The sequence below is a fragment of the Puntigrus tetrazona genome, chromosome 1 (assembly GCF_018831695.1).
Source record: "Puntigrus tetrazona isolate hp1 chromosome 1, ASM1883169v1, whole genome shotgun sequence".
Lineage (NCBI taxonomy): Eukaryota > Metazoa > Chordata > Actinopteri > Cypriniformes > Cyprinidae > Puntigrus > Puntigrus tetrazona.
This window is the reverse complement of record NC_056699.1, coordinates 18,430,319-18,456,761: the sequence shown is the minus strand read 5'-3', so window position 1 is coordinate 18,456,761 and position 26,443 is coordinate 18,430,319. Positions and strand designations below refer to the sequence as shown.

General features: G+C 37.6%; 1 protein-coding gene across 2 annotated transcripts in view; it reads right to left on the bottom strand.

Moving 5' to 3' along the window:
• galntl6 (polypeptide N-acetylgalactosaminyltransferase like 6) overlaps positions 1 to 25,624 on the bottom strand; it is a 146,450-nt gene extending 120,826 nt beyond the window's left edge. Inside the window, exons 1-2 of one of the 2 annotated variants that reach the window (XM_043241787.1) lie at positions 25,228 to 25,624; positions 24,698 to 24,937 (exon numbers count right to left, since the gene is read on the bottom strand). In XM_043241787.1, the coding sequence (XP_043097722.1) occupies positions 24,698 to 24,832 (135 nt within the window). In that variant the 5' untranslated portion in view covers positions 24,833 to 24,937; positions 25,228 to 25,624. The remainder of the gene's footprint in view (positions 1 to 24,697; positions 24,938 to 25,227) is intronic. The other variant, XM_043241715.1, reaches the window with a different exon arrangement.
• Positions 25,625 to 26,443: the final 819 nt, after the last annotated feature.

Sequence of the window (26,443 nt, the reverse complement as noted above, 5' to 3'; positions counted from 1 at the left end):
CTAAGTGCATTGTCCTATATTGAATACAGATAGGAAAATGGTATTACAAACCTCCAAACTTGACAAAAAAATCCTAAAAACACTCTTAACTTTAGCACAACCCCACGGCTGTCCTAACTTCAAAATCATCTGAAAGTCAACAGAGAAAACACTTACATTTGGGCTGGTATTACATTTATCATTAACTAAAAATAAAGACTGAAGATGTTTAATGGTAAGAACACTCTCGTAGGACCCTAAAGATGTGTTACATTTTGATGACAAAACACTTATAAGTACACACTGCAGCGCAACATATAAGAGATAGCACAGGACCTGAAACCAGCATTATAGAGAGTAAAAAAGCATCACGGAGCACGTGAAAGTCACTAAAAATATAATTTTAAAAATCCACAGCTTTGATAAAAAGCACAGAGAAACGATATCGTTGGGATCACTCTCAGGATGATTTTTTTAGCTGATGAACAATACAAACATTAAAAGCCAACCAAGGTAGATCCTGTTATCACAAACTTGAGAATTTAAAGCAACAGACACACATGCTCTAAGAATACACAGACAATATTGTCTGCTGGTGTAGAGGCTATATAGCTATCTTTATACTTCTTATCCTTGCCATGAACGGCAAGGATGAGAAGTATACTGCCTTTTACACACTGCCTTTTTTCCCCCCAAAGTTAAGTATCCTATCTCATCAGCAGTGCAGTGTTGGTTGCTTGGTAACAGACCTGAGAGTGGATTGTCGATTGACTTTCACTTTAAGATTGCCTAACTAGAGATAAGATACGATTTTGTAAAATAGGATAAGAATCGCAAATCAAGTTAAGATTTGTTTCTGTAACACAAATTTGTGAAACTTAACATATCATATCTTAAGGTAAGACCTAGGGTAAGAATCTCTGTAATACACCCCCAGGGTGTGTGGTCTTTTATTATTATTATTATTATTGCAGTTATTATTACTTTTACTACTACTGTTACTTATTACCTTCCTCATCCTCCGTACTCTAATGTTTGCTATTAATGGTGTTATTACTATTATGGTTTTCTACTATTGTTATGTCTGTTGTACTTGTAAGATGATCAAATCTTTTTAAATCACTCAACATACAGTAAATGTCTTTTAATGTGTGCTTGCTGAAGTTTCATTTCTTTAAAAGAAAGAAGGTTTGAACAGTACTGTAAGTAGTAGTAAGAACAATTATACATGTTTATATAGAAAAACATCTGTGTGAAGATAATAAGAAAATGATTAAATCAAAATTACGTTTTTAAACAATTTTATATCACCTGTAAAATCTTTTTGAATAAATTGTGAAGATTAAATATACTGTACGACACTACTTATATTGTGTATATGTTTGCTACAACAAGCCCAACTGACTAGAACTTTTCTTCATTTTTTTGGAGTTGACTTTCCATCCTTTGCTGAGTTAACAACATAGCATTGATTTTATCGCATAAAAACAAAAGTATGCTGTCTAAGTGGCAATTCTTGACAAAAATATAGGGCGATGTTAAACAGACCGTGCAGTATGTCAAACATGAGATCAGAAATAAAGCAATACATGCTAGACTGATCTGAGACCGGTATTGCAAATATCGTTACAAATATTAGGACTAGAACATGGCGAAGCTTCTGGCTTAAGGTTAGCAATTTAATGCAAAGACAGTCGTATCATTGGATAAAGGTAGGGATACATGCTAAAGATAGCGAGCGTGGCTTCCCTGACTCCACTCTCTGTGATCACATCATTACCTCTGACAGTAATGGCTGCTGCATAGAATATCAACACAGACTGATATGTTGAATGATTTTGATTAGAGGCAAATATGCCACACTGTGAGCTTTGAAAATCTAATTAGCCCAACTGAATGTAGAGTTCAACAACAGCTGAAAAGCTTTTTCCCCGAGCGTTTAAACACGCTGTGCTCAGCCTCTTCTCGACTTTTCTGTTTTGTTTTGTTTTTTTTCCTGTTCAAGTGTCTCGCTGTTCCAACTCCTTTGGCTTCAAGCTGAACCGCATCTGCGATCTGAGCGCAAAAGCCCTAATATGGTGCTTTCTTGTTATTACAGAGCACTTTATTACTTTATGCTGCTTGGTTTTTATTTCTAAAAAGCCTTTCCCCACAAATAAAACAGCTTTGTGGCAGGAGCACCTTTGGCAACTCTGAAATGAAAGTGCATTCATTATATTTTAACAGTGTTTTAGTGCAAAATAAAACTGGTTTATAATTGCCTTTCTTTCTAATGCATTATTCATGTTTAAGATCTCAAAAAAATGAATCATACCTGTACATGTGCCTACAGACACAAAGCATACTTCTTTGCAGAGCAATACAAACACATGACTGGAATTGAAGACCACAACATGTGACTCTCAACCAGCTCTACTCACACAGCACAGTGTTTCCCTTCTAGGACACTGTTAACTTGCACAACAACCTTCAACACGGATCAAGGAATGAGTGAAAGTGGTGCAGATTTCTGGAGATTAATCCTAAACTAATCTGATTAAGAGGGCTATGGGTTAAAACTGAGTGACGAACAACAACAAAAGGGTTTTCCATCCACGGTTTAGTATGTTTATCTGTTAATGAAATCTAGAGATGCTGACATATAGGTTTTTTTTGCAAATGTACATGCTTGTGCATGCGTGTGCGGCTCTCAGGGACACGTGGCCTTGGCCGAACAAAGCAAGTCAGCATGGGAACAGCACAATGAGGTCCAGCGCCTCCCTGCTAGCACAGAGCAAAAGAGGAACCCTCATTCACAGCATACAGTGAGAAGAGCCAGCGGGGTCACCTCAGGGCACACTCAGTAATGAGCACACGCTCTAGTGGCTTTGAAGTCTCCATATGTAACTGCAGCACCTCATATCACCTCAAATCATCATTTTACTTCAGAGGATGCACACTTACTTCAAGTTAATCATTAATAGAAGTTTTGGTCAAACTCTTCTAAAATCAGAACTCTGAAACTGAGATATAGTTTTGAGCCAAATTAACTTACCGATCTATTTTGGCTTTAAGGCCACCCAAGAACACTAGAAAATACAAAAATGCTAAATACAAAATACAATAAACAGAGATTAAAAGAAGCTGCTATATATATACCTAGTCAGCAAGATGTCTGTATAAGAGTTATATTTTGTTATGTAAATGCTAAAAACATGCATCTAATATTTCACAAAAATATTAAGCAGCACAACTGTCTTGAACATTGGTAATATTAAGAAATATGACTTGAGGAACAAAACAGTACATTAGAATGACACTGAAGACTGGAGTACATTCAAACAAACAATTTAAAGCTTTACAATAACACTGTTACATAATACAGAATGAGAATAAAGAAACAGAGCAATGACTTTTGGAATGAATATAGGCTAGCTTTGGGAAGCATAAGGCTATGTTCACACTGCAAGACTTAAGTGTTGTTTTTGTTTTTTTTGTATAATAGCTGTTCGCATTGTTGTATTGTTGTCAGATTTCCAGTGTGAAGACATTATGTGTCTGAACAGACCTGCATGAGCAAAAGAGCAATATGAACAGGGTTCCCAGGTTTTCACAACAAACTTCACCCAACTGTTTCTCAAAACAAGACCAAAACGATCCCAAACATGTTCCAGGGTGTTAAAATTACATTAGGGGGGTTGCTTTATCATCTGATCTAGAGTGAAACAAATGCTGCGTGAATACCAATACGATTGTTCAGACTGCGGCGGTCACATTGCAAAACATCTGACCTGCATCGGATTAAACCCCACATATGGAAGTGGCACAAACCGGAATTAAAAAAAAGATCAGATTCCATGTGGTTTGTGCTGTTCAAGCTGTCGTGAGAAAAACAGGTTGAGATTGTATCAGCACTAACACAGTCACTTTATGTATGATTGAAGAAATGAACGAATGAGTGTATGAATGAATGAATGCACATTTCCGTGTTTAATTACAATTTTTAATCCGACTCAGTCTCTTTTTTGGGCCTCACTGTACACACAAATATATGTTTATGCCGATGTAAAGCCTTTGTTCCTGAGCAGTGGAACAGCGAGAGGACAAGTGAAGGTTATTAAAAGGAGATCAAAGCAGCGTTTGCAGCAAGACACTTTGTCTGAGTTTGAGCTGCTTCCTGTTTGCTTAGACACTTCGCTAACACTCCAAAAGCACGTCGTATCAGCTTTTGATGCTTCAAAGGACCGGATGTGCGAAAAATAATAATAAAATAAAAAAATAAAAAAGGCTTGACAATCATCTAACAGTGAGCAGAAAGGTTTGTTTGTGTACGTCTGTTTGTTTTATCCATTATTGAAATGGAATATAGGGTCATCTCACGCAAGTGGGAATAAAAATTGCCATAACTGAAAACGGCTTTTTCTCTCTGATATCAGATATTCTTATGAGAAGTCTTTGATGACTTTGAGAGGCGTTAAAAAGTAGAGAAAACTTTTGTCGGGAACACAAAGCGAGTCTGAATTCAACATTTTCTGTACTTTATATCACCCAATTTACAGTTTTTCTTTCACACCGTCCCACCTTCAGTGTCTGTGTGAGGTGCTAGTTTCTGTTCCTGACTCCTCACAGTAAAAACACTTTTTTTTAACATCTTGTTGACTGGTACCAAAGCTCATGGCAAGGCTACAGCAGTGGTGTCTTTAATGACTAGTGAGGAAATACACTGTCATGGTTTCACAGGTGTTATTGTTGGTAAAAAAGAAAAACATTTAGGTTCCTGCAGGAATACTTTCAGTATTGTAGTTTTTCCTTTATATATATATATATATATATATATATATATATATATATATATATATATATATATATATATATATATATATATAGACTATAAAGTTCATAGGATCATTCTATTGTTTTTCAAAGGTGTCATTAACATTTTAAAACATTTTGCGCTGTGCAAATAAATGTTATAATACAATGTCAAAAACTGTCATAATTTAAAAATACCATGCCATTCTCCACTGACTTTAGACTTCTAAGACTTGTGACTCAAAAAACTTTTACTATGTCTTCATCGTAACTAACACAGTGCAAAAACGATGTAAATAGTAGACTCATTGTGAAGCAGATTATAATTGGAGATTTCCACTGATAGACTCTTTGAACCATGCGTTTTGAACTTGGAGAGACTGACAGTTCCTGCTATTATAAAAATGGTGTTCTTTGCTCCTTTCTCTATATAATTTAAATCACATTTTAAATAACAATTGATTTCCATGCTACTAAGAGTAAGGGTGTGAAGTTGACCAATTAGTCACTGGCTCGACTCTGGCAACAAAGAATGTTTGATTTGTTTAGTGTCCTTAAATTTCACATCCCATCACATTAAGGCATTTATTTGTATATTTCCATTAAATGCTATTATTCAAACTTTGTTCAAAGAAACATGCAAAAAAGGTGCATTGCAGTTTCTATACATTTCTGCCCCTTATAGTTTTATATGTACACGCATTTAGATAATTACAAGAGAGATTCATCTTAATTACCTTAACTTGGTTGCAAATGCAAATGCGTCTTACAAGTTTAAATCACAACACAAAACAAAAATCTCTGCACTGTTATGCCATTCGTTAAACATGTGACTTCGGCGCAAAGTATACTGTAATTACAGCATCAAAATATCCAGGTCAGGTTTTGAAATCCTTTTAGTGAAGAGACCCGTTTGTGTGAGGAAATCTGAGGAAAATCAGACAGCGTGAAACCTCATACATAGTCTAAATGGGTATTTACACCACAGGTGACAGACTATGAGTGATGTAGCAGTGGCATATACAGGTCATCTAGATAGCTGTTCCAGCATGCCTTGCCTATGACTCAGGATCACCAGCTGTACTGGCTGTCAAAGGGGACCATCGAATCCACCTGGGAATATATAACCTATCTGATCTACTCCAGGATGTCAAAATTAGCATTAAGCACACAAAACGCGTGCGTAAAAATTAAATGACATCATAAATAGCTAACTGATGATGGAGTAATGATCTTTTAGTATAATTAACAATAATCTTGTCGAAATTAAATCAATATTTAGTTTTTTGTTGTTGTTTTTTTATTAAATGTGGTATTACGTGGCTTAGCCAATATAGCCACAATGAGAGAGAGAGAAAAAAAATCCATTGATCTTCACTCAGCTATCCCAGCTTTAAATCAACGTCATGAAAGGCGTTAAGACCATTAAACTCATTCACATTACAATGTAAATCTATAAATCTGTAAAAACGGAAAAGAAATCAGGTGCAATACAATGCTGTGTACATTCTAATACAAATTTTTATCATAATTACAAATGGATTTAAAAATGTGGGTTAATTCAGCATTCGTTCTGAAATCCAAAAACAGCAACAGCTATGATACAAAGCTTTGATTATATAGGGCTTTGCGTTGTATATCATCTGCAATAATATCATAATTGTTGATTTAATGATGTGCAATTTGGCATTACTGAGTATTTTGCAAATAACATTCAAAACACCACTACATACATTAGAGTGCACACATACATTATGTGAAGTCTAGACTAGTGCTTGTTCCCATTTAGAGTGTTTTGTCACTGCATGATTCAGTCTGATGAATTGATCACAAATTCAAGAAATGGGGGTAGAAAATGTATATTTTTACATCACTTCATGAAGTCTAGTTTAATTTCACACAAAGAGTGCCATTTTTTATCCAAAAATGACCACAGCATTTCGAGTCTGAGCAACATGATGGTGCATCGTTCTTGAATGAATCATCCGTGTTTCGCTTCAGTCATGAAGACTCACTTATTTATAACGACTTACTGCCACCTACTAGCGGTTTAAAATTCACATTCAAAGTATCTTGTATTTTTAAATAATTAAAAAAACTATCTGTATTAAAAAGACAATGGACAGTTTTAGAAAAAAATGGCTTTATAAAGGTAAAATGCCCATAAAATGTAAAAATCTGTAGAAATCAGAAAAGCCTAATTTCTATTAATTTGAACTGACCACCACACAGAATATGAAGACTATCAAAAACTTTAGGAGTCAGCTTTCCACAGCAGTCCTTAGGGTAGCAGCACACTCAGTAAAAAAAAAAATAAGAAATAGAATATATTATATTTTGTCAATGTTGCATACCCCTATGACTATATTCACAATATCACACATATTGTACCTTATTACTTGAATATTTATACTGAACAAATCAAAAAAGGTCCTCTGCAGTTTCTAAACAAAAGCTCCATCTTAAAACTAATTGATTCCTTTTTCATGGGTGGCAGCATTAACGTTTAACGTTTACACAAAAAAAAAACTAAATTTGTTGAAGGTTGAAGGCCAAAGACCTACTGTATAAGAAATGATGCCAATTCAATCATGTCACATAATAATTATGCAGTTCATGCCACAGGCATACATTCTAAAACAATACATCTTTGTGAAACAGAATTTACTACATTTCTCAGTTAATCAACACCAACCATAAAATGATTCTTACACTGAAAAAGTACATTATTTTATTCTAAATAGCTGGTATATTTTATATGAATAAATTTACGTAAAGTTAAAAAAGTTAAAAGTTATTTAAAAAAAAAAAAAACCCAATACACTAACAATAAAATTTAAGGTGAAGTAATTGGTTTAACTGCTACCACCACCACTGTACGATTAAGACAATTTCACAATCCTAGACACTTGCCCTATTCATACTCTAATATTTAATGTAAGTCATCCATATTACAGTATCAAACTGAAAGTGGGAATTTAAAATCCAGAAATAGGACAAAACCCTGAGGTAGAGAAAGCACTCACCCCTGTTATCTTCTTTAATAACTCAACCTGAGAAACGCACAATGCTCACAGGGCCTGAGACCCTGTGATTAATGACACCATGCTTGGCCTTACTATAACGACATCTCATCTTCAGGCCTTAAAGTCTTTTCCAAGGTTATTGTTCCTATTCCGAATAACGCTTGTTATAGAACAGTGCCTTTTTCAGATACCTGCCTTACAATTTCATATTGAAAAAAAGAGGTCATGTGTACAGATTTATGGGTTCAGATTCAAACACATTTTTCTATGAAAAAAAGCATGAACATTTAAAAGGCTCTTGTTATAATTGATTGAATTTCTGCAGTAATGCAGGAGCATACGTCTGCAAACAATTACAGCCAATGGCAGCTTTGTAAGTGTGGCAGATCTTCTGTAGAAAGATAAAAATCATGCTGAAGATAAAAACCCATGCAGTTTTACTGTTGTTATTCCATGTAATTCAATTTCCCCTAAAGCTTTACAATGACTATAAACCACAAATCTTCTTCTCCGAAGCAGAAATTGAATACAAAGTACATTCCATGTGGTTTGTGATCTACGTTCACAAAACTGAAGACTTCTCGCCAACTTTCCAGCTGCAAATAGTTTACAGCAATCACGATCCTTTTGTGCCTCGCCTCAGGAATGATTCTAAGAAGTTTTTCGTTTAAATATATGAGAAGAGGATTCTTTGAGGTTGGATTATCCATGCTTTCTGTGGTCTTACCGATATTAACAGAAGAAGAGTGCTTTCAGGAAAGTCTGTGCTGAATCCCGCACGCATACTAATGTCCATTCACGAGTGAGGCCGTTGGGCGTTCCGCAGCCCTGAGCCGAACCGCTTCTCTGTTAATAAGGAGAGCCGAGTCGCTTCTAGCCGCTCTAGGGCTCATTTCCTGATCATATTATACCACTTCCTCTCGACGGCCTTGACTCAGCACAATTCTAAATATATTCCCCCACACAGAGGCAAAAAAGTGACCCAAGGCTGAGGGTGATCACTCACACAACCAGTTCGAGGACTTGCGGAGCTTTAATGAGGGCCTTTAATTAATGGTTGGCGAGCTTCCAGCGGAGATGTGGAGGAGAGCGGGTTAAAAGGGTCGACACCTAAGGACAGTAATGCCCACTTCTGAGATTACATGTCCCCTGATGCCTTGTGAGAAGCTGGCAAATTGCTAGTGCAGACAAATACAAATACAAATACAGCACTGGGGTTTACAAACGTGTTCTAACATCCATATATTTTCAACCCTAATCATACAAAGCAATGTTTTCTAATGGGGCTGCAGCCACTCCGTAAGAGTAGCTAATCTGGGTCTTCGTTTAAATCAGAAACGCACGCACATGCGATAAACCACCAGGGCCAATTAGTTATGATGTTAAACCACAGACACTTAGGACTCATCCAATTTAAGAAACAAATAAATTCCGAGGGCACTTACTTCGGTGGAGTGCTCTCAGCAGCCTGTTGATGCTGATTAAATATCGGTGCATGGCGAGGGAGGCACGCCGCATTTATTACCCTGCCTTTGAGTTCCTCTCTGCTTAGAGGATACATTTTTAAAGTAAATGACTCTATGCTCAAGGGACTCCTCTGTTGCCTTGAAACATTAGAAACAACAACTGCCTGTACATGGGCTCGGCACGCTACAAAAACATCAGAGAAATGGAAATGAGAGGGATGAATCTAGGTCATACACTTTCAGGAAACGGGGCTCTAGTTCAAAGAGGGGATCGGAGGGGGTGGCTTGATGTTTCTTCAAATGACATTGGAACCGAACGTGCATGGAAGAAAGTTCGAGGGGATTGTGTGGGAAAAGCTTTAGCGGTGGTCAAAGTGGAAGCCGATTCCTTGGGATACACTTTCATCATAACCTAAATACTTTCAAAGTGAACAAGAGGTTCTGCTGTACAACCTGGAATGGGTCGAGTGTAAAAGCCTTTATCCCCCCTGTAAAACAACAGAGATGTCATTTCTGTTCATCTAAAAATCGTTTCAGGAATTTTGTTGTCAATTACTCTTCAAATGTAATGTGGCTAATTTGATTATGTAGTTTTATATATGTTCTTTTGAGTGCTGTCAAACAATGAACACAAAAGAACCAAACCTTAAAAAAAATATTTGCAATGGTTTTAAATGTTGTGAGTGTGAGTAAACAATGAGAATGTAATTTTTGGGGGGAGAACTATCACTTGTTTCTTATGTCGGAATTAAGAAAAAAAGTACAATATCGGCAGTATTAGGTACCAATTCAATTTGACATCAGGCTATCTTACTGACAACTGGTTGCTTTCAGACATTCATGCGTATACGTCTCCTTAAAGAGCTCTTCCTCTTTCCAGTAACGCACATGAATGCATCAACATATAAATGACTGAATACATTTTTAGTAAATACAAAAAGGCATACAGGAGTTCCTCAAAAGAACCACGGAAGAAAGAAAGTCATACAGGTTTCAACATGTCTGTGAGAAAATTATGAGCATTTTCATGTTTGGGTATACTGGTCTTTTTTTCAGTTAACAGTTCTGATCGCCTGAATCACATTTCAAATGTTTTTCTTCTAATTACTTTCTACATGTAATGTGGCCAACTTTACTATATACTGTAATTCAAAGGATTCACATTATAATATTGTCCAAGCATGTAATTTTGGTGCTGGAAATGTGCATTTGTTCCATAATAAACCATAGCCAGATAATCTCCACAACGTTATATAAGGTTTAAATCCTTTTATGATGTTCAAGGAAAGGTTAATACTGTCATATGCTGTTCTATCGAGAGATCCGGGTTACTGTTCATTATATTATATAACAAGAAACTCCACATTTTAGAACTCTAGCGCACTTGCTCAACATATTCGAGTTTATATAATATGAAAATGTACATTGTTTACACTGGGCCCGCAGATTTGGTGAAAAGCCTCAAGATAATCTTAGCTTGTTCATTATGCTATCAGCCACTCAAAGGCGAAATGACAAAAATGTCACCGCCTGAGCCATAATTACATTTCTAAACCCTGTGCAGGAAAGATAAACACGGGTGCTGTGTCTATATTAATATAGCTACTGGGGGAGTCATCCATAAGAGCACAACACAAACATGCAAATATAAGGTAATTTGGTGACATCAACAAATGCGCATCATTTGAGAGTCTGCTTTGCATTATAGCTTCTTGGGTAAGAGGCATCTTATCACAGAGTAAGATGTTAAAAGTATTGGCATTTTCCCAACCAATTCAGCTCTAAGAATATGTGACAGCACACATGAATAATTGAATGCATTTCTTAGTATCACTATCTGTTTGTCTTTAATGGATAGTACACCCAAAATTGGGAGTATTTACTCAACCTCATGTTATTCAAAATATGAATTCCTTTTGAAGTGTTGCATTGAATTGTTACACTTACATTCCACAGAAAAAATACAGATGATGAGTAAAAGATGACAAAAGTTTCCTTTTTGGGTGAATCGTCTGAAACATCAGATACTTGCATTAGACCTTGCAGTGCAAATGTGGCATATATTACTCAACCTCATATTGTTTCAATTCTGTAAGACATCTTCAGAACACAAATATTTCAGATATGTTTGGTGAAATCCGAGATCTTTCTGACCCTGACAGCAATGCAACTAAAACATTCAAAGCCTAGAAAGGTCATCATTAGGGTTGCCAGTGTGACACAGGAATAGTTTTTGTGTGCAAAGAAAACGAAACTTGTGACTTTAAATTCCAGTTTTTTTGCTGGTTTGCGTCCAATGTCATTCAAATACGTACCACAACACATTTCTTAAAGGGGTGGTTGCTGTCTAACATGTGTTTATGCTTTGTTTCTTTTTAAAAATCATTATTTTTCACATACTTTACCTTTATTGTCTGATTAACATTCCCATTATTTCCTGGTTTATGAAGCCCCTCCCTTATAAATGTGTGACTGGTCAGGTGGTCCAGTGTGTGTGTCTAAACATCCCACCTTTAAGCTCAGCGCATATGCTCCGGCTGCCAGAGAGTTAAATGCATGTGCTTGCTGTGCACCGTTTTTCTGATGCTCCTGGGTTGGCAATGTCTCCAGGGCCTGGGCCCATTATCCCTGCTATATTTATTATTCTTTTTCAATCCTTCTGGCATTTTGGGACCCTTAATTTGGGAACATTTGCACACTTGGTGGAATGGTCTGCCATCAGTGAAATGCAGAGGGTCTGAATTATACAATTTGAAATATTATAAATTAGCATAAAATATAAACTAGCATTAGCAACAGAGCCTTACCATACATTGTTCCTATTATTGTTATATAAATTAAATTATAATGTGTGTTCAACTTTTTAATGATATTCTATGATATAGAGAAGTCTGAAATTTCTCTGGAAAATTAATTAACTGATTGACCCTGTGATATACTCCAGGCACAGTCCTGTTGCTTTGAAATGCCAGCGAGAGCTGGTAGAATTATTAAACAAATAGAGCGTTCATTTTGTTTAGCTTTCCTGAGAAAAATTATAAATTTTTAAAAACACAACATTGCCTTGATGTTTAGTATAAGCTTGTTGTATTATTCAACACCCTAAAAAGTGGGTACAGTTTCTAGTTTGACTTCTGGTGTTGGACGATTCTCTGCAGACCTGGAGACAACAGAGCTGGGGAGCTGTCAATCATCCTGCGACACACAGAGAGCCGTGTCACCACAAAGAGACAGCTGTGCCAATCTCATCTTTGAATGTCAGTGATTGGAATCTCGAGGCTCACAAAGGAGCAGCCAAATGAGGCTTTTTCTGCAAAATCTACCTCGATTGTCATTCCCAGTGATGTGCGCTTCTAAGGAGGTGCTCTGCTCTGGGTCTCTGATTGTCAGCCACACAATTTCAGTTTCTTGCTTTGTGAATCTGGGCGAAAGAACAAGAGATATGTGACGAGAGGCGGCAGAAGTTATGAACAACTTCTCCTGTAAATGCCTTATTCAGGGCGCAAAACTTCTCAAAGACGAAAATAAGAAAAGTGTCTTACCTAAAACATCTTATTCATGCGAGGATTCGATAAAGCCGTTCACGCTCGGTGTAACATCAAGCCAACTGTATGCTTGAGATGTGCTGTACTGGTTAGTCAAGCGAAACAAACACACACAGCAGTGGTACTCATTAGGGGTCCGTCGACTCTTAACCAACCACAAACATTCCTGCGTTTAAGCCCACGCGAGCTTGCTGTAACTGATCATCTGTCATCTGACACAAGACATCAGGGAGACGACAGCGGTCTTGAACGAGGCGTTCAATGTACTGGAGACTCGCCTGTGTTTTGCCGTGGTGTCTCTTACAGAGACTGCCTGAAAATTTGGAGAAGACAATGCAACGCAAATAACATCACAGAGAAGAGAAAAATAATAACACATGTAAACAAATCAGTCGCAAAGTGGCTGTCAGACTCGGCAGAGAGGATTGCATCAAGTGCTGGTGGTGTCATGCTGATTTGAGGAAAGGATGACAGGAACGCATCACTGCTGTATTTGTCCTGATTTGTTTTTTGGAAGGATGATGAGAAGGCTGTCATGGTTTGACTTTATTATGGTTTTAGATTCAAGATCTCGTGGACAGGAGCGTTCGTGAGATTAAACGAGAAACCACCAAGCATCAAAAGCTTTTCAGCAATGATACGGTTTGATCAGTGTAGGTAGAAACAGTGTTGTTACAGAACAACATGAAATGCTCTGAGAGGACGTTGTCCACCTCCGTCAGTGCCCATCATGGGCAAACTGCACTCCCTGCACCCTGCTGTCAACTCCCACGATGCACAGTAAGCTGATATTGTGCAAACATGAGCAAAATGCGTATAGGCTAACCTGTTTATTTCTATAGGGCAAATGTTCATCTGAATAAATCTGACAAGAACAACAAATCTTTAAGGAGGATTTCTGGGGTAAAAAACACATTGGGCAAAGCTTGGCTGTTCCCACTAGCCCTTACAGATACACGATATAACTACAGTACACCAATCAAAGAGAAAAAAAAATTACACACACCAATATATATATATATATATATATATATATATATATATATATATATATATATATATATACACATACATACACACACACAAAAGAAATACATTACTAGAATCAAAATTGCTTAATTCTTCATTCAAGACTAAATTAATGAAATTATTATGACTTGTTTACATGAAAAACAAATCTGTTCGCTTTTATTTTTAGCATATTTGTATGTAATTGGTGTGCATTTTACTCTCGCATGCTTGAAGTTTGGTTAATATGCAGCTTTCTTCACAATGTAATTTCTTTGTGACACTGCTGTAAATAATGAATATGGCATCTGAGGAATAAGTTGTTTTCAGTTTTTATGCTTTATTTCCATTTTTTATTCAATCATAGTGAACGAAGTTTTCTACATATGGAATGGAAGATATAGATGTACTGCATGTTAGCTTGTTTATTTGCTCAGAACTGTTCACATATCATACTATAATCATACTTGAGTTTGGGGACCAGTTTTCACTATTACCTAACTTTTAACTGTACTTTTTGCCTGGCTCCGCAGTGCAAGCCTCTGCTGACTGCACCCGTTGTACTATTGTTTGAAAAAGGCACACATACAATGAAATAAAAGTACAGTGGGCCTACCAATAAATCACCTAAATGGTACTGCGTTGTTAGCTGGGAAAATATTTCCACGAAGGTATGATGACTCTGGAGCAGTTTCCATGTTTCATTAACAGTTCGTGTTAGTATTGTATTCAATTCACCATAACTGTTTCCATGAAACAAAAATATTGTGTTATTTTAATTGTGTCATTTTGTATATTTAAATGATTGTGGTGGCTCAAACCAGCTTCATAACAAAGGGCAGGACACATTTACGATAAGCCTATTTACATTTGACACTAAACTGATTACAAAATACCATAACTAGAAATAACATATTCATTTTCTGTGTGTACTATTTTCATTGTGTGTGGGTGTATATAATGTGTTTTTACGAGGGCAGACAATGTAACATTCCCTTTTAAATGAAAGGTTTATTTTTAATAACACAATTAATTGAGTTATAGATCATGTTTCATTTGTTAAAGAATGACAATTTAAAATTTTCAAATTACTTGACCCTTTGTCAAAAGTGTTTAAAAATTCCCATATCAACGCTGAAGACTTCATCTGTACGGAACATCGTTGTGTGTGGAACATGGTTAGTCACAGAGATGCATAAGGTTTATTAGCTAACTCAGCACTTTTTAAAATTTTAAGTATTGGATCTGTATAAGTTATCGGTCAATACTGAGTCTGAAGTATCGAAGAATCAGTATCGAAAGCAAAAAATGAGGATCGGAGCATCCTTAGTACGCATGCTAATAAGCAACTAGCTAATAGTGAAAATGTGATTTTTCCCTAAACTAAATCACTAGCAGTAGTAGTAATAATCATCTCATAATTAAATGCAGTCAAATAAGCATATTAATTGCATAAATTTAACATTTGATTAACCTAAAAAAAACAGATAGACACTTGTACATTAGGCCTACATTTTACAGTAGATGTCATTACTTATATACATTTATAATGTAAATTTCAGGATTTATGCAAACACTGTTAGGATTTATGCCAACATCTGCATCAGATAGCATTTATAGCTTAACCTACTGACTCAACTGTGACCAAGAGTTACAAGAAACAATAGTACATATAAAATATCAAACTTCAGGGGGATCCTGCGCCAGCCAACCACTACCTCCGTGTAAAACAACTACAAACTCGATAAACATTTAACATTTTTCTTCTCCACTCAAGAGTAGTGTACAGCCTTGTAAATGTGTTTTTTATCATCTTTTATTTATTATTCATATAGTCACTATTCGTTAGGTCACAATCCAATGATTTTACAGACAAGGATAAAAAATAGGGCCCAAAAAAGTGTATTCTGTATTAGCTTGGAGCTGAACTGAAAGCAACAACAAAAATTTATATCAATAAAGCTCCAACATCAAAGCATTGAGCGCAATGTACAAGGACTGGAAGTGAGGGGGGAAAGAAGACATCTACAACATTTCTAAAGCAATACATGGACTGAGAGGTTACGTCAGGAGAACATTAAAGACTTTTATCAAGTAATTATCAGCTCATGTCACCATTAGCGCTATAAGAGGCCTTCTAAGATTGAGAGATGGGACTCACTCAAAGCATCATCAAGTTTTTCACCCATGCAGAGTATAACAACCCCCTTTAGATGTAACCTTTAAGGTGAAGGCCATTGAAATCTCTCTTTAAAGTAATGATCCTACATTAGCAGTGGCATGAAAGGCAGGAGAAATGTCCTCTGAGTGCAGAGTTAAAAGAAAGGCAACTACTAGTACTTTGAACCAACACCGAAACAGACAATGACCATCGCAGGAGAACAGAGTGAAGGGAAATTAATTCGAGACAAAAAGGTGAGACAAATCACTTCAGCGTCAGCCAAGAAATTGTTTTCAAGTAGGTCCAGACGTGTTGTGAAGGCCGAATGAGGGTGTCTGCGCCCGTTCCAATTCCTTGACTAATAAACCTCCGTCCAGTGGCTACAGGGAATCTCGAGGAGCCACCGAAACATCCATCAGTCGTGTGGGAAAAAGGTAAGCTTGGCAGATGCGACTGGATGAGATCGGCTATTAATCTTGAGAGTGAAGTGTAATTAGGATGGACTTTATGAGTCGGCGTGATGTCATAAATAAAAGGAAAGCAAGTGAGCAGCAGCCTGAGGTGAGAGGAGCTTGTCTTCTAATGACCCGGAGAGCTTGTGAGAACAGCCAGGTGTCAACTAGGGCTTTGATGCATGTGTCTGCTGCGCTTTATTTCTACATAATGAACAGTTGACAACACGGCAGATGTAGACCTGCACGGGGATTCTGTGGCTAAATATTTATGTATAAGCTATTGAGTACGAGAAAGGTAATTTAACTGTACTGCGCACTTAATTCAACTTTCTACTCTGTGATTCCAAGGATAAATTAGCTTAATAACAACACTACGCGACTCGAAGGCTGCAGCCAGCATTCCGATCGATAGAGAGCTGAAGTGTAATTTGAGTAACACAAAGCCACGTTTTCAAAAGGATCAATTGCTGGTGCTGTATGCGGCTTCAAGACGCAGCAGCACACCCAACACTGATACCAGACACTCCGAATGTTAACAGCAAACTAAGATAAAACAAGTGTGACTTACGGTAAAGTAACCTCAGCAATGCATTCAAGGTATTGTGGTGTACTTTGGAGTGAAATGGAATATCCCCCAGGAAATAATGTGAGGCTAGACTTCATCCTTCAAGATTTAACTGAATAGTAAATATTAGAATTTCACTAGTTTGAACAGAAAATTCTAAACCCATATGCTGTTTCTTTCATAAAATAAATAAATAAATCAATAAATTATAAATTAAAGCAATCGATAAAATGGATTTGGATATTTATATGACCTCTATTCCAAGGCCATATGATATGACTAAAATTTCAACTATTATTCACTATTATTCACAATTCAAAGTTGAAATATGAACTTGTTTTGGAGGGGGTTGAGGGGATTTCATCTGGAGGTTATTTAAATCAATGATGATCATAATATTAAGAAACAGTATTTCTGCAGGTTTTACAAAAGTAGGACTTTTTAAAAGACCAAGAAAGGAAAATTCAAAGGGATAATTCCTCACAAGATGTAAATTCTGTCTTTTTGTTTTGATAAGATTGATCAAATTTGAGATCTTTCTGTCCCTGCATACACAGCAATGCAACTGAAACATTTTACGGCCCAGTAAGGCAGTTAAGACATTATTATAATAGTCCAAATAACATTACTCAACAATTTGGTGCTGGTGATACAGGAGCCAACATTCTGTTTACAAGCAGAAGAGGATGCATGCTGTACATAACACTGCCTTAACATAACACAGAAAACATGTCTGAAGACTTTGACAGAAAGGATGACTTGCAATTTTTTGCCTCGCCTTACTTATTTGAAACAAAATAAACAGATGATGGACTGAGAGAGATGGATGTTCTACATCCGAATGTCGTCTCCTCTGTCATCAGCACCACACACGGCACTCTTGTGAATGTGTGCCAAAGATTGACATGGAAGAAAAGAAAGTGCCGGATGAAGTTGTTATTTTTGTTTTCTTTTGGCACAGTATTCTTATAGCTTCATAACATTACAGTTGAACCGCTGATGTCACATGGACACTCTTAATGATGTGCTTACTATTCTTCTGGGCCTTGTACATGGTAGTTGCATTGTTGTCTACGTAGGGTCAGAAAGCTCTTGGATTTCATCAAAAGTGTATTAATTTGTGTTACGAAGATGAACGAAGGTCTTACAGGTTTGGAACGATATGAGGTAAAGTAATTAATGACAGAATTGAAATTTTACAGTGAATTATCGCTATTGATACAACATCCAAAAAAAGACATCTCATCTTTGACCTTTAGATATCTGGATTAGAAAACAAAACAAAACAGACTACATCGAAAAAGCAAGCACACATGTACAAGACCTCAGGTCAGTGGAACTCTCTGAGGGTGCTGATGCCACTAATAGCTGTTTGCTCTTTCCTCTTCTGTGACACATCATGCTGTATACCTCTCCTCCCTCAGCACCCCCTATCCATTCCTCTGCTGCACATACATTGGCCTTACCTCAAGATAAATTGGCGCTGTGGGCAGCAAGTTGCTCCCAACTTTACAGACTAATATCTGTCTCAGTTTTCCCTACAGTGGTGTGATTGGTCTCAAGCTGTTCCCTTGCTAGTTCTATCATCTGTCTGGCTGTGCAGTATTGCTGTTGAACATAGGTTCATCCTTGATGAATTCAGCGACTAGCATAATAGAAGACACCTCCAGCCTCTAATAAAGATTCACTGACAACACCTACCAAACATTCATCATAGTCAGTGCCTATTTTCCCCATTAAGAGATCAAAGATGTTCTTTGGGGCATTAATTAAATTGGATAATGTTTCAAAATGACTCAAAAATATCCTAATAAGCATCAAGGTCTTTCTTGTTAGTGAGCCCAGCTGACTTTTTTCGGTCCGTGCGCAATAAATTAAGGGGGGAAAAGAGAGAGACAAAGGGAGAGGGGAGAAACGGTTCATTTTTAAAGAAGAATAAATGAATTTGAAAATGTATTTTTGAGACCCTCTAACAAGCCTGGAGGATTTCTCGCAGTATTAAAAGATACTAATAAAGTTCATTTGAAATGGTAAGAAGGTAAAACATTAGCTGGAGTTCATGAAATGACTTTAAAATAGTCTCTATTAAAATACGATGAGGAAACATCAAATACTCTTAGAAAAAAAAACGGTTTCTACAGGTTTCTATTTTATTTATTCTATTCTAATCTTACTGTCAGATAGACAATAACAAGCAATTCTAATTGTAATTTTATTTAGTGAATCACAAAATAATAGCACTGAGACAGTGTGAGACACTGCAGTTGAGAATCAGGTGAACTCAATGTGATTATGAGGTGAGAAAACATAGGAGTGATATTATTACTCCACAAAAATGAAAGCTCAAGAGAGCATGTAAGTCGATTAAATGCACAGAGATGAGATTGATTGTAAATCATCGCTTCTAACAATAGAAGAACTGCATTGCTTCACATGACCTTTTCCACCTTAACCTTGAGAGAGGGCCGGGTATGGATGATGAATAAACAGCAAAAACACAAATCATTTAAAACATGACATAACCTTGAGTTGCTAAGGATATGAAAAGCTTCTTTAATTTTCTGTCTGTAAATGTAACTGACTGTTTCCTGTTTTAAACAAGATCTGCAGCCAAATGCCACTTTTTCCTGCCAAAGCATTAATGAATAACTATGCTCTGAATTTCTGTAACTCATCAAAACTTCTCCAAAGTCTCTATAGTTCTCCATAGCTTCCCATAACCATTGTAAATTACAATGCATGCCAGCAAGTCCTAAACATTTATTTTCTGGTCAGCCAAAATATGGCTCAAATAAACCATCTGATGGTGGAAAAATCATCAAAAGCGGATTCTAAATTGTGCATTAGCCACACATTTTGCATAAACACCCACTGTCCCCCAGGTCTGATGATAACGTCCTTTACTGGGCTACACCATTAAACTGGCTGCCCAATTTTACTGTATTTTTTTGCCAATGACAAATATCACCTTACACGACAGATTTTAATGCCATAAATCTCCACACGCTCAGAGAAGAGCCATAAAATATAACAGACCTCACTTTCCTTAGATAACAATCACTCGGGTGGAGGAGTCAGTGAAACCTGCCAATTCATACGGCCATAATTCAACACAAAGAGCTCTTAGATCACCCCGGGACAAATAAAGAGAAGATTAACACACTGCTGCATACAGATGCTTACATAATGTACAACAGCACTGACATACATAATGATATATAAAATACTTTTATAGCTATTATGTTTACCTGTAATCTCACTTAGTATCAACCAGATGACTGTTTAATATGCATGCTTACTTTTGTGAATTATTTAAGTCCGTGTGAAAAGGTAGAATTTAAAATTATATTTATATTTGAAAATTATAAATTAAATTGGTTTTTGAAGATTACACGTGCAGTACTAATAATAATGTGAGCAAAACAGATTTGTGTGTTACATATTGTAATTATGCATAGAATCTCCCATACTCCCATACTGGTTGAAAGACAGACACAGAATTTTGATCTTCATAGTTTTAAAATATTACAATTAAAAAGGTCTGAATACAATAGATTTGTGCAGTAATCATGAACATGGTGTCAACTAGATAATGCAAAATTATTAAATATAAACAAGTATGTGCATTAGTACATTAGTTCAATTCATTTTAATCAGCACACACCTAGCAGTCATGAACATGGCCAATTTCTACTATAAACATGAGCGTGTGTGTTTGTGTGTGTGTGCCCGCTTGCATGTCTGTGTGCACGTCACTCTCATGGCTAAAGACCAAGAGAGAAAATAAGAGCTCTTCAGAGGCTTTCGATCTCTTGTAATAGTGTTATTATCTTAATGGAGGTGCCAAACACACAAGACTGGGAAGGTCCATGTCCCTTTGTTTTGTGAGCCTGAGAGTAAGTGGTTTTATATTACCCTGCTCTGCTATATGGCTACCGCTCAATATGAAATGCGCATTACTCTTGGGAGCCACGGTGAACAGCCCGAGACATTGCTCCATCCTCACCTCATGAGGCACATCAGACTAATCAAGTTAAAATTGTCTCTTTCTCGAGAGGGTCATGCCGCTGTTCATATTAGGGGCACGGCCATCAAGTGCATCTGCAGGGGGTAATGGCAGAGAACAGAAAGTTTAACATGAAAGCAAAGTGTGTGTATGAAGGAAGGTGGGTTTGTGCATAGGTGTTGTAGAATTTAATTCCGGACATGTCCTTCTCAAATCCTATTTTTTCAAGAGTAGCAGAGACCTTGTCAAAATTTCTCAAAAGCATCATGAGATAAATTGATTGTAGAAACCACTGGTGGCAATGGGTCTATGATCTTTGGCTTACGCTACATTTGGGAAAAGTAGCCCTGGTCATTCAAGTCCGAGTCTAGGCCAAGTCTAAATCCTCAGAAAAATATGAACTTGGACTTGAAATACTACAACGGTGTTGTGCATGCTAGTCCACATGAACCAAAGTTAAAAATAGCCAGACATCAAAGATATATTTTTTCGTACACAAAGAAATCCAATTATCTTTACCCTTTTTCAGGGAAGAACGCAATTATAGGGAAACAATGTGGCGCTGATGACTTTCGATAACAGAATGCCATGGGATTGTGGCGAAAGGATATATAGTCTATGCGATTTGAAGACCTGGACACTATCATTGCAAGGTGAAATATTCAATTACATCATCTCTCCTGGTACTGATCACTTGGCTGACTAAGACCCCCCCTTCCTCATGACAGTACAATTTAATTTATATTCAGGCAAAAACTGAAATGAGAAGAAAAACGCTTGTTCCTGCTCTAGCCAAAATGGTGGCCATTTACTTGTATGTCATCAACCCCCTTCCAATTCCAAATTGAACCTTGCCCTTGTGTCACACCGAATGGTGCTGCTCATCAAGAAATGCTTACAATGCTTCCTGACAAGATCTATACAGTGTTCATCCTCTGGTGATTCAAGCATCTCTACAATACCATTTATGCGATCTTTCAGCATATCCGGACCACAATTCAGTTCAAATCATCTGGTGCACTCTTCACCCATGCTCTCACCGTCAGTTTGACATGTGCATTACCATAATGTATCTCTCTAGTATGACACTGAGGGTAATTGCAATTACTACATCTCCCTTTCCCTTGTCAGTTTGCTGGCAAATGGAAAGCGACAATAATATTCCTTCCTCTGGAATGACATAAACATGGTCAGCTGAAAAACTTAAAGGGGAGCTTAAAGAGTCTGAGGTCACCTTGACCTCTGCCGTGCTTCCACCCCAGGTGGTTAACAACGACGGAGCTCTCGTTATCCACCGTGCTATCGGTAACAGAGTTGCACGCCCCGTTGTTGTCAACACACTGAAGAGCAGTGTCGCTGCGAGATAGGATTGCATAGACAGCCTCTTCATAATGCTCCTGGGCAATGTCATGCTCAATGGTGGGCTCTTGTTAGGAGCTGAGGGAAGGTTATCAGTCCTGACACACGCTTATCAGCACACGTCCATCTCGTAGCACTGGCGCTGCGCGAACCACCCACCGAAGTACACAGATGCTGTTTACTCGCGCCAGGAGTGGGCCGCCACAGCTAATTCAACATGATTGTCTCCCAAAGGACAGAAAGCCGAGATTTTGACGGGGAAGGAGGGACAGAACTCAACACACGTCTTCCCAGAAGAAAGGGACCCAGTGCGAGGAGTCTACGCTTCCCGTCGCTATTTTGTTAAACCTCGCTTAACATCGCTGAGGGAGGATTTTTGGGATCCGAGGGCTGATTCAATCATGGGTAATTGCTATCGGATAATAAAAGAGGACACACAAGGCGGGCTTATTCACCAGGATTCTTGGGGGCTTATTGACACAATATCTCTGCTGTCAATTATCTCTCCCGCTCTGACAGGTGCACAATAACAGGCACTGGGATCTTTCTATTGAGCTGGTAAACTCAAGCTCCTTTTGAGTCCGGAAAGTGTGTGACATGAGGGGATTGAGCCTGATTCCAGACTGCTCTCATCCTTCTTTCCTCAATCCACTAATCATATTCTCTTAAAAACTGCTGGAGAATCAATAAGCAGCCTGATTTACTTTGTTAGATGACATTAAATATGCAGACGACAGAGTCTACATATTGAGTCAGTCCACTCAAGCATTGCCGAATTTTTCCAGGTGAAGGCCTACCTGTCACATTGGTTTAACTACATAATTTCTGAGGTTGTTTTGCCTGGACAGCGCCTCTTTGAGGAAATCGTAAATAGGGAGGTCAGCAGAGAGCAAAAGGACAGGACCCTGCATGAGGTGCTCTGGTATTTTTGGTCCTGTCAACAACGTGGTGCCTGCTCACTGATTTGACTTTAATGAAGAGACTGGATTTGTGCAGTTGTGCTCGCCCAAGGCTAAAGTCATGCAACTCCGGCAAAACAAATGAGAGAGGAGCAATTACGAGACGCAATAAACAGACTCAGCATTTTCCCCTTGAGCGCTAGAACTACATCACAGTTGCAGAAACCAAAAGCAAGCAGGTACCCAAGGGCGGAATCAAATGAACCAACAGCACCCCTCGGCAGCTGGTGAGGGGTGCAGACATATGGACGTGAAGAGAGGGAATTTAGAAGATGGGAATGCTAGCTCTGTAATGTTGAGAAGAAGGAAGCATCAACTAGTAGCGATGTACGTAAGTGAGTGCAGTCAACCCAGCCCAAGTGATTTTCCACATGCAAGATGTTTTCAGGGGACTAAATATGCCACAATGACATCTGGCTGAGAGAATCACTGATTGCACTCTCATCACAAGCAGCAGCCAGTTGCAAAGTAAATGAGCTTACCCATGTTGTTCTCTCAGAGCTAAACGTGATTAAGGAATTCAACCTATGAAAATGATGCTATAATCCCGAATCTCTTGAAGATCAAACATTCAGGAGGCTGAATTGTTCTCTCCTTCTCTCAGAGAGCATTAGCGTAAGATCAACAATAAATATTGAATATTAGCATGAGATAGAGCTTCATGCTTTTCATTTCTGCACGCCTTGCAAGAAAATGTTCTTTCATTTTTGACTGGTGATTTATGTTTCCCTCAAGGCAAAACCGCTGACTTCCTAAGTGCTCCTAAATGCATAATCTTGTGGGAGGCAAACACACAATAATGTTATGTTAACTATTCATTAACAACTGAAGGCGCATAAAGATGCATTTTTCTTTTCTAAAAGTTTAATCAGAGTACTGTTGGGTTAGTTAGAGAATATGGGATGTCAAAAGCCACATTTTGCTGGGCACAACAGATGGGTGATAAGCAAGATAACAATGCTGACCTTTTTCTAACAATTTAAATAATGAGTAGAATAAATTACTAATGCGGGATAGAATCAATTCTGAAAACCGTTTTAAGACATCGATGCCGTGTGGAATACAGAAATTCTTCTTTACAACAGTTTGCAACTTTTCTTCAAAGACCAACATCGCCTGCCACCCATACAGTACAATAGAGGAAAGCACTAGTATGACTTGCAGCACTTTAAGCCTGACCTAGACTTAAAAAAAGATTTCTAAAAGAATACATGCAAAACATATGCATATCTTTCTGTGCAGTAGTCAAGTCCAGGTGTGCTGAAGCTCATCCAAGCTTGTTATTTACTAAGATTAGGCTGCATGCACCGGATCTGATCGACAGTAACTTAACCTATAAATGCTGGAGTCACATAGCTGTCAAATGTTTGCACTCACCTGCTCTCCCGGCTCATGCGACTTCATAAGGCTCTTCTCTCTGTACATTGACCAAAGGCCGACGTTTGGCAGAAAAATTAAAGCCACCATAAACAGAAATGCCATCTGCAGAACGCGCTTTTGCCTTCTCTTCATTTTGAAGACGCGGATAACACACAATCCAGCGCTAGATAGACGCGTGTCTGCCGTGTGTGCACTCGAGCTCCGTATCTCCCCTCGTAGAAGACGACAAACTTTCACCTGCAAGGAAGACAGAGTCGCCGCGTCACACAATAAACAAACAGTCCAAAAACGAAGCGGACTTATTACGCGCATTAATCTCGGGCTCGAGAGCAACGCTAGCTCTCTTAACTGACATGCGCAATTAAGAAAACATTAACCGAACACTCTATAGAATAATCATATATTATCAATAATTAAGACAATTCCGTAACAGCCAGTACGGCTAAGACAAAACATAGCGGATGAGCTCGTTTTGTATCGGTCACGCGAGACGCAACGCGCGCAAGCAATACTGTGAAAAGACTTACAGTAGAGGGTTATTTGCATGTTGAGACATATATGTTGCTCGGTAATCCCCTCTCCTTTGTTGAAGACGCGCAAGGGGAACGTTTCCGAGTACGATAATTGCAGAACAACGACGAGCGCTACGTTTTTATCTGTGGCAATGAGCTCGAGCTACAATTTGAAACCGTCTCGTGCTCTTCATTAAACCCCTAGCGCGCGTCCCACCTACTGAAGGTTTAAGGATTCTTTCTCTTTCCTCCTTGGGCGACTTCTCATTGCCCTCAGCTTTAGATATTGCGGTTATAAACCACGTGTGCTGCGCATTAATATGAAAACATCCTCGCGGTCGGGCGATGCTCTCCGATGTGTGGGACAGCACAGCGAAGCAGCAGTCTTTACACCAGCACGAGCTCACAGAGTAAAGAGGTGAGCGATTCTTAGCTTTGCTTTGAGCTGCTGAACCGTAGCTTTGCTTGATCTTTACACGAAAATGTGTTCATGCGTAAGTCAATAACCTTGTTTATACCTAATTTGGCTACTTCTGTTTGTTATTTTGGAAATTTATAGTTATAGTAGTTAATAAATCTGAGTATTTTTTTAAAATAATGATTTTAGTATTTAATAAGACACATATAACGAGGTAATATTGTACAATACGTTTAGAGAAATATATATATAAATTCTGTACATGACCCACATCAGTATAGATTATATCAAAGTATATGATCACATGTGGCATGCAGCAAAATATATTTATATAATATTTATTAAATATGCACAGCATCATCTTTTATTTTTCATTGTGGGATAAGTTTAATAAAGTTTCTTTTGTTTATTTATATTTATTTAGCTTGAATATTTTTTATTGGTTTTTGCTTGTGATACTGTACTTATGAGTTCATGGTTTTGTTTAGTTTTTTTACTTAGAATTTTGTCTTGCTTTTTGCTTTTTAACTTCAAAATTCTCTGGAATCTAAGGTATATTTTGGCCTTTACAATTTGTTTTATAATTCAAAATTAGCATATTAGCATTATTTCAGTGCTTTGAAAGCTTAAATAAGAATCTTTTGTTCAGTGTGCATCATTAATTCTGCGGCTGTACTCCAACAATTCCTCAGAATGAATAAGTCAATCAAGAGCGACTCACGATCATTTCTTTCTTTGTTACTTGGATTGGAGTCTCCATTGAAGAAGCACACATTTCTTTGAAGCTGTTTATTTATTATTGAATGCTGCTAT